General features: G+C 42.6%; 1 protein-coding gene and 1 pseudogene across 4 annotated transcripts in view; one reads left to right on the plus strand and one right to left on the minus strand.

Annotated features, from left to right (window-relative positions):
* Window positions 1–929: 929 nt before the first annotated feature.
* On the minus strand, window positions 930–1,112 carry LOC132663885 (ATP synthase F(0) complex subunit j, mitochondrial pseudogene; annotated as a pseudogene).
* A 2,666-nt stretch (window positions 1,113–3,778) lies between these two features.
* The window catches only part of HABP4 (hyaluronan binding protein 4), a 40,437-nt gene continuing 29,427 nt past the window's right edge, over window positions 3,779–14,788 (plus strand). Inside the window, exons 1-2 of one of the 4 annotated variants that reach the window (XM_060609855.3) lie at window positions 3,779–4,296; window positions 9,899–10,061. In XM_060609855.3, coding sequence (XP_060465838.1) covers window positions 3,903–4,296; window positions 9,899–10,061 — 557 coding nt within the window. In that variant the 5' untranslated portion in view covers window positions 3,779–3,902. The remainder of the gene's footprint in view (window positions 4,297–9,898; window positions 10,062–14,788) is intronic. The other 3 variants (XM_060609854.3, XM_060609852.3, XM_060609853.3) reach the window with 3 other exon arrangements.

Raw genomic sequence — 14,788 nt, forward strand, 5'->3', positions numbered from 1 at the left:
ATTATGGGGCGCCTGGGTGGCTCAGTCGGTTGAGCATCCAACTTCAGCTCAGGTCACGATCTCACGGTCCGTGAGTTCGAGCCCCGCGTCAGGCTCTGGGCTGATGGCTCGGAGCCTGGAGCCTGCTTCCGATTCTGTGTCTCCCTCTCTCTCTGTCCCTCCCCCATTCATGCTCTGTCTCTCTCTGTCTCAAAAATAAATAAACGTTAAAAAAAATTTAAAAATAAATAAATAAATAAATAAATATTTAAAAAAATTTAGAGGATGACAGGTCCTCTCTCAAGTGGTAATGGTCCCTTGTTGTTGCTTGGTGATGGGCAGCTTAAAGTTGCCGGAGACATCTGGTTTGAAGCAGTGCTTCTCAAAATATGGTCTCTGGTACATGTGGTAATTCTGGTGCATAAAGAATCTTTGGAAATTTCATTCGTCTCATAATAATGAGGGCTCATTATGACTCTACCTAGTCTTAAGTGTGATTCAAAATGATAATAATAATGCTGATAATGACTTTCACTGAGGACTTACTTTGTGCCAGGTATGGTGCTCAACACTTCATATGCATTATCTGACCCAGTTTTCACAATAACCCTCAGAAATAGGTATCATTATTTTTTCCATTTTACAGATGAGAAAACTGAGGCACAGAAATAAGGAACAGGTCCAAGGTCACAAAATTAATTAGTGGCAGAGCCAGGATTCAAATCATGATAGAACTCCAAAATATATGCTTTAAATATTGTGGTAGAATCACATAAAATTTACTATTGTAGTTTTTTTTTTTTTGTACATCACAGATACATTTATTCATGCCACAAAAGAAATAACACATCTGCAGGTGCACAGCGATACTCCATGTTCCCATCTAACAGCTGGCTGAAATTTATAGCCAGACTGATGTCCCATCTGATGTGTACTCCAGGTAAAGCTGGTTAATGATGACCATGAACAGGTGCCGGACTCAAAGCTTTCCCAGCTTTACTTCTTTTATCAGCACAACTGATTTTATAAACAATGAAGCCCATCAATCCCCTTCCTACCTAAATCTCCTGGTTAGCTTAGACAGTGTGGGGCCTCATGAGGGCCTAAACATTTTTAACAAGGATTTGAGGCATCTCAGTGCAGGACCCCTGTCGCAGGCTGCCCCAATCCTCATAGCCAAAAACTCGGTAAGTTGTGCTATTGTAGCCATTTTAAAGTGTACAATTCAGTGGTATTTACTACATTCACATTTGGTACAACTAACACCACTATAAATTCCAGAAAAATTTCCTCACCCCAAAAGGCAACTTCATGCACCTTAAATGGTCACTCCCCATCTCCTTTCCCCCCTACCCCTGGCAACCACTAATCTGATTTCTGTCTCTATGGATTTGCCTATACTGGACATTTTATATAAAGGGGCATACAATGTGTGGCCTTTTGTATCTGGCCATAATGTTTCAACATTCATTTATATTGTAGCATGTATAAGTACCTCATTCCCTTTTATACACAAATATTAATCCATTGTACCACATTTTGTTTATCCATTCATCCACTGATGTATATTTGGGCTGTTTCCACCTTTGGATATTGCAAGCAGTACTGCCACGAACACTCATGTACAAGTTTTTGTTTGAACACCTGCTATCAATTCTTTTGGGTAAAAAGAATAGGCTTTTGATCATAAACCTCTGCTGACTCCAAAAAGGAGATGACTGAATATCTTAAAATATTCATTCAGCAAATACTTACTGAGAACCTACCACACAACTACCCAGAATTTGAAGCACTGGGCATGTAAACTGCAACGAATAAGAAAGCAATGAATGACAGGCATCATCCCTATCCTCCTCAGGAATGACAGAAAATTAAATGAGTAAAACACAAACCTGGCAGCAGTCATGCTGGTGATGACTCACCTGAGCAAGAAGCTCTAAGGTGATGCTTTTGAATCAAGACAAATAAAACTAAGAGCAGATTAAACAATAATGTTATTTATCCTCTTATATAATAAATCTGAGGTAGGGAGTCTTCCCAGTGGGATAAATCAGCACCAAGGAATTAGGTTTTCTCTACCCTTCTGCTCTGCCATTCTCATAGTTGCAATAAGGAACAGCAACTCTAGGCATTATGTCTTCCTCACATAACAAAGAGCAGAGAACAGAGGTGGGAAATAACAGATCCCTTCTCAATCCCTTTTTTTAGATATAAGAAAAATGTTCCCAGGAATCCTCCATAACAGTTCCCCTCAGGGAAGATTTGCACCAGGAGCATATTCCTACACCAATCATTGGCAAGGGAATGGAATTAGAGTGCATGATTAGGATTAAGCAAGTTTGAGGCTGGCCAGAAGCCCAGCTTCCCCTGGGGCATACAGCCACCTGATGTCCTAACAAAATACAGCTTCTGGGAAAATGTAAGAGGAAAAGGAAGGAGTGGGACAGACAGCCATGTGCCAGGCAAAACTTCCCGGAGGACTGTCCAGTTCAGAGTCCTCTGAGTTCCAGTTCTCAATTGAAAGAAAAAAAGGTGGGGGGGGGGGGGGGTGGCGCCGGGGTGGCTCAGTCGGTTGAGTTCGAGCCCCGTGTCGGGTTCTGTGCTGACAGCTCAGAGCCTGGAGCCTGCTTCGGATTCTGTGTCTCCCTCTCTCTGCCCCTCCCCTGCTCATGCTCTGTCTCTCTGTCTCAAAAATAAATAAAAACATTTAAAAAAAATTTAAAAACCCTCAATATGTCCAAAACTAACTCATGATTCCCATCAAAATGGTCTCTTCCAGTGTTCTATCTCTTTGGAATGCACCACCATTCCAGCTGCACAAGCCAGAAATAGGAGTCATCATACCCTCTTCATTTCCCTCAACACCCTCAACGCATCACCAGGTCCTGTTGATACAACCTCCCAAACAGCTCTTGAATCAATGAGTCTCTTCACCTCCACTCAACCATTCTAATTCAAGTCACTGTCATCATCAACTCTTCTCTGGAGTTCTGCAACAGTCTTTTGCTTGGTCTCCTTACATCTATTTGGACCTGCCTCCAACCTAGTCCTTCACAGTGCAACTACAGTAGCCTTTTCAAATACATGCTTAGACTTAAAATTTGCTTCCTATTGCTCCTAGGGGGGAAAAAAAAAGCCGTCCCTCAGCTCTTTGCAATCCAGTTACAATGGTATCCTCTGAGTTTCAATGGGTTGTGCTCCATCCCACATCAAGACATCTTCACGTGTGGTTGCTCCTGCCCCTGTCATCCTTGGTAGTATGTCAGTTTAACCGTCACTTCCCAGGGAAAGCCTTTCCAGGCCTCCTAATTAGGTCAGGTCTCTGCTACTGGCGCGTAGAAAGTCTGTCCCTTCCTTTACCGCACTCTTCTGTCTCTAGACTAAGATCCGCAAAAACACGGAGCTAGTATCTCTTACAACATAATGCCTGGCATATAGTAAGTGTTCAATATGTAGTTGAATGGCTAGATGAATACATGAACTTCAAAGATGAGTGGCCCATTACCAATGGGTATCCAGCGCCAGAGAGAATACAAATAATGGCCGTGACCCACCCGCACAGCGGGGCCGCCAAGACTACAAGACTCGTTGCTCCTCCCAGTAGCTCCGCCCCTGTGCCCCGCCCCTCTCTGCTGAGTCGGGGGAGGGGCATAGAGGTCGCGTGACGTGACAGCCTCCGGCCGCTGATTGGGCTTCCAGACGCGCCGACAAGGAAAGGGGGCGTGTCTGCGTGTGCTGATTGGCTGTCGGGCGGTGGCTGGGCGGGCAGCGGCGGCGGCGGCGCGGGGGCGGGCGCGGGGAGGGACGGGACCAGGCAGGGCTGGGAGGGCGGTAGCAGCGGGCGGGATGGGTCCTCGCCGCCGGTTTTGCTGAGACTCGCTCGCGTGGGCAGCCAGCGGCGGGCCCGCAGTGGCCGCGGCGGCATGAAGGGCGCTCTGGGGAGCCCCGTGGCCGCGGCCGCCGCAGGCGCCGCGATGCAGGAGAGTTTCGGCTGCGTCGTGGCCAACCGCTTCCACCAGCTGCTGGACGACGAGTCGGACCCGTTCGACATCCTGCGCGAGGCCGAGCACCGGCGCCAGCAGCAGCTGCAGCGCAAGAGGCGCGACGAGGCAGCGGCGGCGGCCGGGGCCGGCAACCGCGGCGGCAGGAGTCCGGCCGGGGCCTCGGGCCACAGACCTGGCGCGGGCGGCGGCCGGAGGGAGTCCCAGAAGGAGCGCAAGAGCCTCCCGGCCCCTGGCGCGCAGCAGCCGGACAGCCCCGGGGGCGGCCCGCTGCCACCCGGTACGCGCGCCCCGCCGGGCACCTGGGCACCCCCGGGTAGGCGCAGTGGGCGGGAGGGGAAGGAGAATGGGGTCACGGAGGTCACCCCTCCTCTGCCGTCCCTCGACCCTCACTGTGAGACCGGGGTCAGAGGATCTTGATCCAGAAAGGGAAGGGGCTCCCGGGAAGAGGGGTTAAGTAGAGGGTCCTTGTGGCGGAGGAAGGTAGGAAAAGAGAACGGGAGGGGGTGTCACGCCCCTTCTGGCCTTTTCCAGCCCCTTGGGCGGGGGGCGGCGTGCTGGCTTGGAATAGGGGTCTCAGAATCCCAGAACTGAGCGATTACAAGTTGGGCAAAGTTGAGGGATAATGTTGGGGTAGTGTTTGTCGGGATAACTAGGGTCGCTACCCCGGGCGCTCAAATCTAGAGCTAGCAGGGAAGGTCTCCATCCTCCAGCCCAACCTCTGCAAGATTCGGGTCGGGAGGTCAGAAGAGAAGCGTGGTGGGGAAGGAGGGAGGGTGAGCAAAGAGGGCGCACCCGGCCTCTGGGGGTGGTGGCGAGAGCCCAGGGTGTGTGAGGAATCGTGGGGATGAGGGGCTCGGGCCTCTGTGATGGAGCGAAGGCCTGGGTGACCGCGGGGGCGGGCTGTGACGTCAGGGCCGCGAGCCGAATGCGGCGGGGGCGGACGCGGGGTCCCCGGCTCCTGCCAGGCTCCGTGCTTTCACCCCATCCTCGTACACCCCATCCCCTTACTGTAGCTTCCAGCAGTCAGCCGGCATCATTTTTCAATACAGCATGTTGTGTCGTTGGGACGTGTAACTTGTCATTAAGTCAGGTTGCTTTAAGAAAAGCGTTTTTAACCTTTAACCCTTTTAAACAAGAATATTCAAAGTTCCCCACACCCTATTTAGCCAGGTACCACTGTCCGCATCCAGCGAGGGAGGGTACCTAAGAGTCGTTCATCACCTGAACTGCATCAGTTCATAGTCTGTAAGACTCCACCTGTATTTCCTCTGTTCTCCTAAAATAAAGCAGTGGTCCTAAGGTTTGCTTAAAAAGAGTGTTAAGATTAAGATGTGTCATTCGACCACTTGAGCCAGTGTTTGGCATTGTATTCAACTGGGCTTTGCTGGCTTGTTCCTTGCTTGATGACAGTTGTGCATCCCAGCCCTGAGATTACAACTCTGATTTAAGTGTTGGGTCTTTGACTCGTGCAGCTAGGTAATGTTTGCTTTACTTTTGTCTGTGAAAACTTCAGTCCAGCAATATCCCCTGAGAAATAGAAAATCAAGTCACTATAATAAAGATATTGAAAATTATTTTCAATGCTTTTGGATATTTTAAGACCCCATGCTAGTAGGCCAGCACATTTATGAGCCTATTTAAACAGTGAATGAGATGTGAGATATATTGTACGTTTTGTATTCTGATTTTTCTCATAAATCTATTTAGATATAGTAATGAAAGAATTGACTAAGGCTAAGCTTTTCCTCTCCCTTTGCTTTTTAACAGATGAAAATAATGTATTTTATCCTTTAAAGTAGTGTGAAACTGCAGTTAGTGCTGTTAATATACTGCTTTTTAACCTTTTTAATATTAAAAATCATGAATTTTTATAACAAATTTATAAAATTTTTGTAAATTTTGAGCAATTCTGAAATGTATGAAGTAAAGCAAAAATCTCCTATTTTTATTACTGGTTAACACCTTCTATTTATGTACAAACAGAGCTATTTCTTTTTTTCTAAATTTAAATGATATGTAAACTGAGTTGCAGCCTGCTTGTTTCACTTAGCATTGTAATCTAGTGGGTTTATAACTTTTTTCTGTCAATTGTTCATAATCCAGATGACCTGGGTTTTGAGATCTGTATTAAAGATTCTTAGTTAATTTTGTAGATAGGATGGAAATTTTGTCATCCTGGTTCTTTTTCAAGTAAATGTTATTTCAGGAGCAAACAGCTCATTAATTTCCATTTATGTAGTTAGTACTAAATTTATAGAGAGCTACTCTCTCAAGGTTTTGTAGCCCTAATTAATATGGACTGTACCTTTCTAACATTCAAAATTTTTAATTTAGTTAGAATATTATAAATGAATGCTCAGTGTAGAGAAGAATCAAAGTCAAAACATGTTTGACATATAATGGAAATATTTTTGGATGTGAATGTGGAAATTACAAGATTTTCCCATGGAAACAGAGGTTTTTAATGCCCTTCAATATTTAACCCTTGGGTGAGCCTTGTTTTATAAACTCATTACTGAAATCTACAGAGACTGTTTTCAGCTTTCCTTTTCCTAGCCTTTCAGAACTATTGTCTTTGAGTGAAAGCTCAACTTTGTTTTGTAGAAAATCTTACTGTAAATTTTATTGTATTCTGCCCCTTCATATGGGCTTGGGTTTAGATCAGTGATCAGACAGCATGTGCCAGCGTTTTATTGGAAAGGGCTAGAGAAATTCAGTGTTTGCATTATCCACTTGGAGCTGCTGACCCAGCACAGAAAAACAAACTAGGTTCAGTTGCAATCTTGATCGCTTAGCACTAAATTGTGGGGGGAAAACTGAACCCCTTTTATCTTTGGGTTTTGGGGAGACAAGTGTTTGCAGTGTATTCATAATTATTCTAATAAATATCCAGTTACATTTAATGGTATTTTTAATGTTTGTTTTGAGAGAGAGAGTGCACACATGTGTGTGCACATGAGCAGGAGAAGAGCAGAGAGAGAGGGAGAGAAAATCCTAAGCAGGTTCCCTGCTGTCAGTGCAGAGCCCCAAGTATGGCTCGATCTCATGAACCATGATAGCATGACCTGAGACCAGATCAAGAGTAGGACACTTAACCAGCTGAGCCACCCAGGTGCCCCTATTTAATTTTTAAAATTTTATTTTTTAAGTTTGTACACCAAAACTTTGGAAGAAGTTTTAATATAAAGTATGCAGTAAATGTCATTTTAAGTTTTGAATGGTGAATTCCAAATTTAATACAATATAAAAACAACAACAACAACAACAACAACCTTGAGGAAGCAAAGAGGTAGGATAAGCTCCTAAGTAATTTTGTAGCTGAGTGGAGATACTAAAGGTTTTTTTAAAAAATTTTTAACGTTTATTTATTTTTGAGAGAGAGAGAGCGTGAGCAGGGGAGGGGCAGTGGGAGAGGGAGACACAGAATCCAAAGCAGGCTCCAGGCTCTGAGCCGTCAGCACAGAACCTGATGCGGAACATGAACCCACAAACCATGAGATCATGACCTGAGCCGAAGTCAGACACTTAACTGACTGAGCCACCCAGGTGCCCCAAGTTTTATTTAAAGATAGGTTATAAATAGGAAATTTGAAGCTGTATTAAAATAATGTTTTTGCATTGAAGGAAAAGTATTGTCACTATTGACGTATCAGCTGATTGCTGTTATGTCATACTCTATTACAATTTTCAAGTTGTTAGATAATAAACTTCCAAAATAACATTTTCTACCTCACATTCCAAATTTGATCTCTATTAGGAATATACCTGCCCTCATTTGGCATTGCATATTCCTGGGACAAGTGTCACCCTCTGTTTTGTTTCTGCAAGAGAAACAATGATCTATTATGAGAAAGATAACATCTTTCCCATTTCCCAAACACGTCACAAGCTCAGATTGTAACATCAGTACAGGATGCAAATCCGATTTAAGGGACATTAACTTAAGACTGAACTTAGATTTATTGTGGAACTTTTCACATTGAAAAAATACTTTATGTTAACAAGTAATAAATTGCACAATTTTATGTTTGTGGTGTCACAGACTTGACTTCTGCTTTAAAATGGAATCAGTAAGATACTGGAACTATGTTACTATGTACATGTGCCCAGTACAAAGTTCAGATAGAAGCTATTCAGTAGGAAGACAGAAAAATATGTGTAAACATATATTCCTTAAGAGTTATATATATCTGTCTAAGAGAGGAATCCAGGACTTTAAAAATTACTCATTACTTCAAATACATTTAATATTTTGATGGCTCAGTTGGTTAAGCATCCAACTTTGGCTCAGATCGTGATCTCATGGGCTGTGAGTTCGAGCCCTACATCGCACTTAGGCTCTCTACAGTCAGTGCAAAGCCCGCTTCAGATCCTCTGTTTCCCACCGCACCCCCACCCCTTCCCTGCTCATGCACGCTCTCTCTGTCTCTCAAAAATAAACATTAAAAAAAATTTTTGATAGCCGTACAACCAATGTGAAGGGTATAAATTATACCAAGGAAAATCGAAGCTACTGTAATAAAAATGGTACATCATGTTTGAGATGGAGAGCTTTTAAGTATTTTTTTTAAGAAAAATAAAATGCATTTTTAGAAGATGATTTAAGAAGTGACAAAGTTCCTTACAACGTACTTACCAAGTGTTAGCTGCTTTCAGACATAGACTCTGCTTAAAATTTTTAAAGCATCAAAACTAGAGAGGAGTAAAGTGAGAGAGAGGCCTGGAGTGGCCCTGGCTGAGTGCTGGCCTGTGAACGAGAGATGCCCCCTTCCAGTGTTGTCCCTTGGATCAGTTGGTAGATAGCAGTTTGGCCTCATATTGAAAAGTATGATCATAAATGTATAAATTCCATCAAAGATCAAGAGAGCAGGAAAATCTGTTTTCAAACAAAAAAAAGATAACAGCAGTACAGAACTGTATTTAGAAATGAAAACCTTAGTAGCCGATGATAAACCATAGTTTATCTGAAAGTACAATCTGACATATAGGGCATTTATCCTTTAATATTCTGTATGGAGTGTAGCTACCATGTTTTAATAAAGCTGCTGTTGACAACTGTAGTTAATTTAGCAAATGTGTGTATCCATAGCTGTCACAGTCATTGTGAGTTACCTGTAATTATAGGTTAGTTGGTGTAGTTTATCTTATATTTTCTAGGACAGAAGGGAAAGAAAACCTAAGTATCTTAAAAGTTTTATGAGGGGGGCGCCTGGGTGGCTCAGTCGGTTAAGCGTCCGACTTCGGCTCAGGTCATGATCTCGTGGTTCGTGAGTTTGAGCCCCATGTTGGGCTCTGTGCTGACAGCTCAGAGCCTGGAGTCTGTTTCAGATTCTGTGTCTCCCTCTCTCTCTGCCCCTCTTCTGTCTCTGTCTCTCAAAAATAAATAAACGCTAAAAAAATTTAAAAAAAAAAGTTTTATGAGGAAGTACAGTTGACCCTTGAGCAACCAGGGGGTTAGGTTGAAACCAGGTTTCAAGCCGTGCAGTTGAAAATCCACATATAACTTTGAAGTTCCCAAAAACTTAACTACTAGTAGCCTACTACTGACTGGAAGCCTTGCCAGTAATAGTCAATTAACATTTATTTTGTATATGTAGTATATATTCGTAGAGCAGATAAGCTAGAGAAGAGAAAATGTTATTAAAATTATAAGGAAGAGAAAATACATTTACACTTCTGTACTGCATCTGAAAAATTCTGTAAGTGGGCCCATGCACTTCAAACCCCTGTTGTTCAAGGGTCGATGGTAGTTGACTGTGGGCTACGATGATATCCATAACTTTTTTCTTCTCTGAACATTTCCAAACTTCCTGGATTTTCCTATGATGTTGACTTCTAGAAAAGTGGAATTTAAAACTCCCTGTAGGTGTGCTCTCATGGACCTGGTGTCCCAGCTGTCCCTTCTGATTTGGCAGGCCAGAAGCGAGCTCCTAGAAGAGGGGAGCAGCAGGGATGGAATGACAGCCGGGGGACGGAGGTGACACTTGACAGAGCAGAGCGGAGATCCTACAGGGAATATCGACCCTATGAGAGCGAGAGACAGGCAGACTTTACATCTGAGAAGTTCACGGATGAAAAGTACGTACTGCAGACCTTGGTCAGGAGGGTGGGGGGAACCAGGAGGGTTTTACTAGAACTGTTAACCTTTGCAACCTTGGCAGTCACTTTAGGTGACACAGGAAGGATGTTCCATTTATTTCTTGGGTGACCTTAAGTCTTGGTTCAGGAAATGATGTAAGGTGAAAAATGAGTTATTTATTGGTAACTACACAAAGCACTCTTGTAAAGAAAAAAACTACACAGGAGTCTGTTAAACTGGTTAAATTTTCTTTTGCAGTTGAAGCTAAGCATAATTATGGTTTTGATTTAACATTACTAATTTAGACTACTAACAAATTTAAACAAGTTCCTAGCCCCATGGTTAGGTCACTTGGCTATCATGATGACATTTTAAGAAAAACTGATACAGTGTATAAAACCAATTTCTGGCTGCCATACCTTCTTCTAGAAAGTGCTCTGATCTGGAAGGTAGTCTTGGGCTGGTGCAGCCTGACACTGCTCCTGACCACCCGCGCCTGCCTGTACACACGTAGCGGTTCTTTGTGTCTTATGCTTGGCCCTAACAAGACAGATGCTTACTGCCTAAAGTTTGTGTTAAATTATTCAACCTTCATAGCACTGAGTTTAGATTAAACTGAAACAACTTGTGAATCACATTTCAAGGAAAATAGGTTAAAAAAAAGGCTAAAGGAGACTAGAATAGTGTACGTTGACACTATTAGCCGTCAACAGTTTAATGTCAAGGGAGCCGTTATTCCCAAAGTATTCCAAGTTCTTGACTATTGATTCCATTTAGGATCCTGGCTACAAGTTTTAACCAAAGGACATGTAAAAACTATGTTCATTAAAACACCACCTCATTAAAACACCACCCCTTCCCCCAAAAGACCCCCAGAAGTCCAGCAGAGAGTAGCTCAGTCTGAGAAGGCTGAGCAGCTGGTGACTCCCACAGGTGTATTCCCTAGAAATTACATATTGAGAACATCAGGCTAGTGTATCTGCCACCATATTGGAGCGTGAGGGTTAGAGAAAGGCTTAATTCTGCTATTTTTGGAGAGTACTTCAATTTTGCTGTGTAATGGCCATAGTCTGCTTGCTTACAGAAAGGCTTCTGGATCAGAGCTGCTTATTTGGGGAAGCATATGTGTATTTTTTTTTTTCTCACTTCAGGGATTTATTCTGTGGAAATAAGGAAATTATAGCTCAAAAGCACAAACTCATGTTTCCAGCTTTTTTTAGTAGCAAAACTATGAGTCTTTTAAAAGGATGAGTATATGTTAACACAAAATGATGCCTATTAAGTGAAGTCATACATGAAGATAGGGGTAGAGTGGGATATGGGATTATGGAGGGATTTTTCTTTTTTCTTTAAAAATAACTTCAGATTTATTGGGGTGCCTGGGTGGCTCAGTCCGACTTCGGCCCAGGGCATGATCTCATGATTCATGGGTTCAAGCCCCACATCAGGCTCTGTGCTGACTGCTTGCTCAGAGCCCGGAAGCTGCTTCAGATTCTGTCTCGTTCTCTCTCTGCCCTTCCCCTGCCCACACTCTGTCTCACTCTGTCTCTCAAAAATAAATAAATGTAAAAAAAAAAAAAAAATGAAAACTTCAGATTTATAGAAAGTTGCAAGAATTATACACAGAATTCCCATATACCCTCATCCAGATTCCCCAACTGTTAACATTTGCTTTATCATACCCCCTCCCTCTCTACCCCCTGCCTCTCTCCTTCTCTTACACACACACACACACACACACACACCTTTTTTCTTTGACATTTAAGAGTAAAGTGCAGATGGGGCGCCTGGGTGGCTCAGTCAGTTGAGCATCTGACCTCAGCTCAGGTCATGATCTCACAACTCCTGGGTTTGAGCCCCGCATCCGGCTCTGTGCTGACACTCGGAGCATGGAGCCTGCTTCGGATTCTGTCTCCCTTTCTGTCTCTGCCCCTCCCCCACTCATGCTCTGTCTCTCTCTCTCTCTCTCTCTCAAAAATAAACACTAAAAAAAATTTAAAAAGAGTAAAGTGCAGAAATACCTCTTTATCCCTAAATACTTTAAATGTATTTCCTGAAAACGTTGTACAATTATCAAACATATTAACCTTGATACATTACTATTATCTAATTCTCTATATCATGTAATCTACAGAGTACTCAAATTTCACCAGTTGTCCTATAATGTCCTTTTAGCAAAAGAAAAAAAATGCCTGGTTCAGGATCCAGTCCAGGAGTGTGCACTGCATTTAGTCGTCTTTCATTTGGAACAGCTCTTTACTCTTCCTTTATCTTTGACTTTGACATGTCAGAAGAGGAAGGACCAGTTATTTTGTACAACAGCTCAGAACCGAGTTTGTCTGGAACGATGTCATGCACTTTGGCAGGAATACCACACAAGTGAGGTCTTGTGTCCTTCGCAGTGTATCATGTTAGGTATATGGAGGGAAGTTTTACTTTCAAGGAAATGTGAAATTATTTTTGATAAATCATGTGCTATCAGAAAAGATATTTTCCTTAGTTTCTTAAAAAGTACTCTTCTATTAATAAAGATCCATAAGACAATTTGGATAGTTTAGAAAATGCATACAATTATAAAGAAAATTAAAGCCACTTATCTTACCATTTAAGGTAATTACTCCTAACATTTGGACTAATTTTTTCCTTTTTTTTAATACATAGATATACTTAAATATTAAGATGATAATACATATATACTGAGTGCTTTATATTCTTTCTTTTTCCATTTGACATGGTCAAAGTCATTTCCATGTCACTAACAATGTTTGGTAAACATTTTCTTTTAAATTTTTTTGAAAGAGAGCATTTGCAAGTGGGGGAGGGGCAGAGGGATCAGGAGGGAGAGAATCCTAAGCAGGCTCTATGCTCAGTGCAGAACCTGACATGGAGCTTGATCACTCAACCGTGAGATGATGCCCTGAGCCAAAATCAAGAGTCAGACGCTTAATTGACTGAGCCACCCAGCTGCCCTGTGAATTTTTGGTAAACATTTTTTTTTAATGTTTTTACTTATCTTTGAGACTGAGAGAGAGAGAGAGACAGAGCACAAGTGGGGAAGGGCCAGAGAGAGAGGGCTACACAGAATCTGAAGCAGGCTCCAAGCTCTGAGCTGTCATCATGGAGCCCAATGCAGGGCTCAAACTCATGAACTGTAGGATCGTGACCTGAGCCGAAGTTGGACGCTTAACTGACTGAGCCAGCCAGGCGCCCTGGTAAACATTTTTAATGGCTCTATTATGAGCTGTTGTGGATGCAGTACAGTGTAATAATTTCCTTAGTGTTGGACCTTCTCTAGATGGAAGTTCTAGAAATGGGAACCCCAGTTAGGGCCATAAAGCAGTGGTTCTCAGCTGGGTGTCATATATTAAAACCTGGGACCCAGTTTGTGCTTCAATGCAAGTTTGGATGGGTGCATGTAGTGTGAAAACAAATTAGAGTCAGGGGGATCTTTTGATATGTAGTGACCAATCACTATCTTAGTAACCTGTCCATTTACTCTGTCACTAATAATCTAGAGCCCTTCTCCTAGCTCTTTCTGCAGAGTTGAATATAATAAACTTTGATCTTGGCTTATTTGATAGTGAAAAATGGTGTCACCTTGCATTTCTGTGATACCTATACATATTTATTGGGCAGAATTATTGAATCTTGATAATCTTAACAGACTGTCTAATTCAGTCCTCTCAATTTATGGATGAGGAAACAAAAACCCGGAGTTTCAGTGATGGCTATTGTGGTCACAGCCAGCTCATGTGATTTTTATTCCACTAAAGCAGAACACATATTGTCACATCGAAGCGGTGTCATAAGTGGTGCTGGGAGTAACTGTCCATGTGGCTCAGGTGCAGAGATCAACCAGGACACTTCCAGATCACTGTTTTTAATGTATAAGGAATTTTTCTTTAGGCTCCAAATGATGAACCTAAGTGAATTCTTTGAACATAGGCTATTAGGAAATTAGCCTACCTCTGTCTGGATATATTTTGACTCTTTCTTTGGCTCTTCTTGAAGTTTAGTGCTGGTCATTCAGAGTCAGTTCCAGTTCTGAAAGAATCACTTACTCAGATGTTTAACTTTTTTTTCCTCCTCATATGGAAATAGTTGAGAAAAATTGGGGTAAAATATACGTAACATAATGTACCATTTTAGGGGCACCTGGGTGGCTCAATCAGTTAAGTGTCTGACTTCAGCTCAGGTCACGATCTCATGGTTCATGGATTCAAGCCCCACATTGGGCTCTGTGCTGACAGCTTAGAGCCTGGAGCCTGCTTTGGATTCTCTCTTTCTCTCTGCTCCTGCCCCACTCTCACCCTGTCTCTCTCTCAAAAATGAATAAACATTAAAAAATTTTTTTAATGTATCATTTTAACCACTTATAAATGTATGATAGTACGGTGGCATGAAGTACATTCACACTGTTGTGCAACCATCCCCATCATCCATCTTCAGAACATTTTTATCTTCCCCACCTGAAACTCTGTACCCATTAAACACTAATTCCCCATTCTCCCCTCCAAGAACATCATTCCCTTTATCTGTAAAACAGGTACTCATGCCTACTTAATTAGGATTGTTGTTGGAGAGTGGATTACAGGGATATAAAGCATGATGCTTGGCTGAAATGTTATTTTCCATCCTTTTCCTCGTGAGTACATAACAAATAAAGATTCCTAAGTGGATACAGGATTTCTCAATGCTCCCTTGCCTGAATAAAAAGAGAATATGT

This window comes from Panthera onca, chromosome D4 (genome assembly GCF_046562875.1).
Source record: "Panthera onca isolate mPanOnc1 chromosome D4, mPanOnc1 haplotype 2, whole genome shotgun sequence".
NCBI classification, from domain to species: domain Eukaryota; kingdom Metazoa; phylum Chordata; class Mammalia; order Carnivora; family Felidae; genus Panthera; species Panthera onca.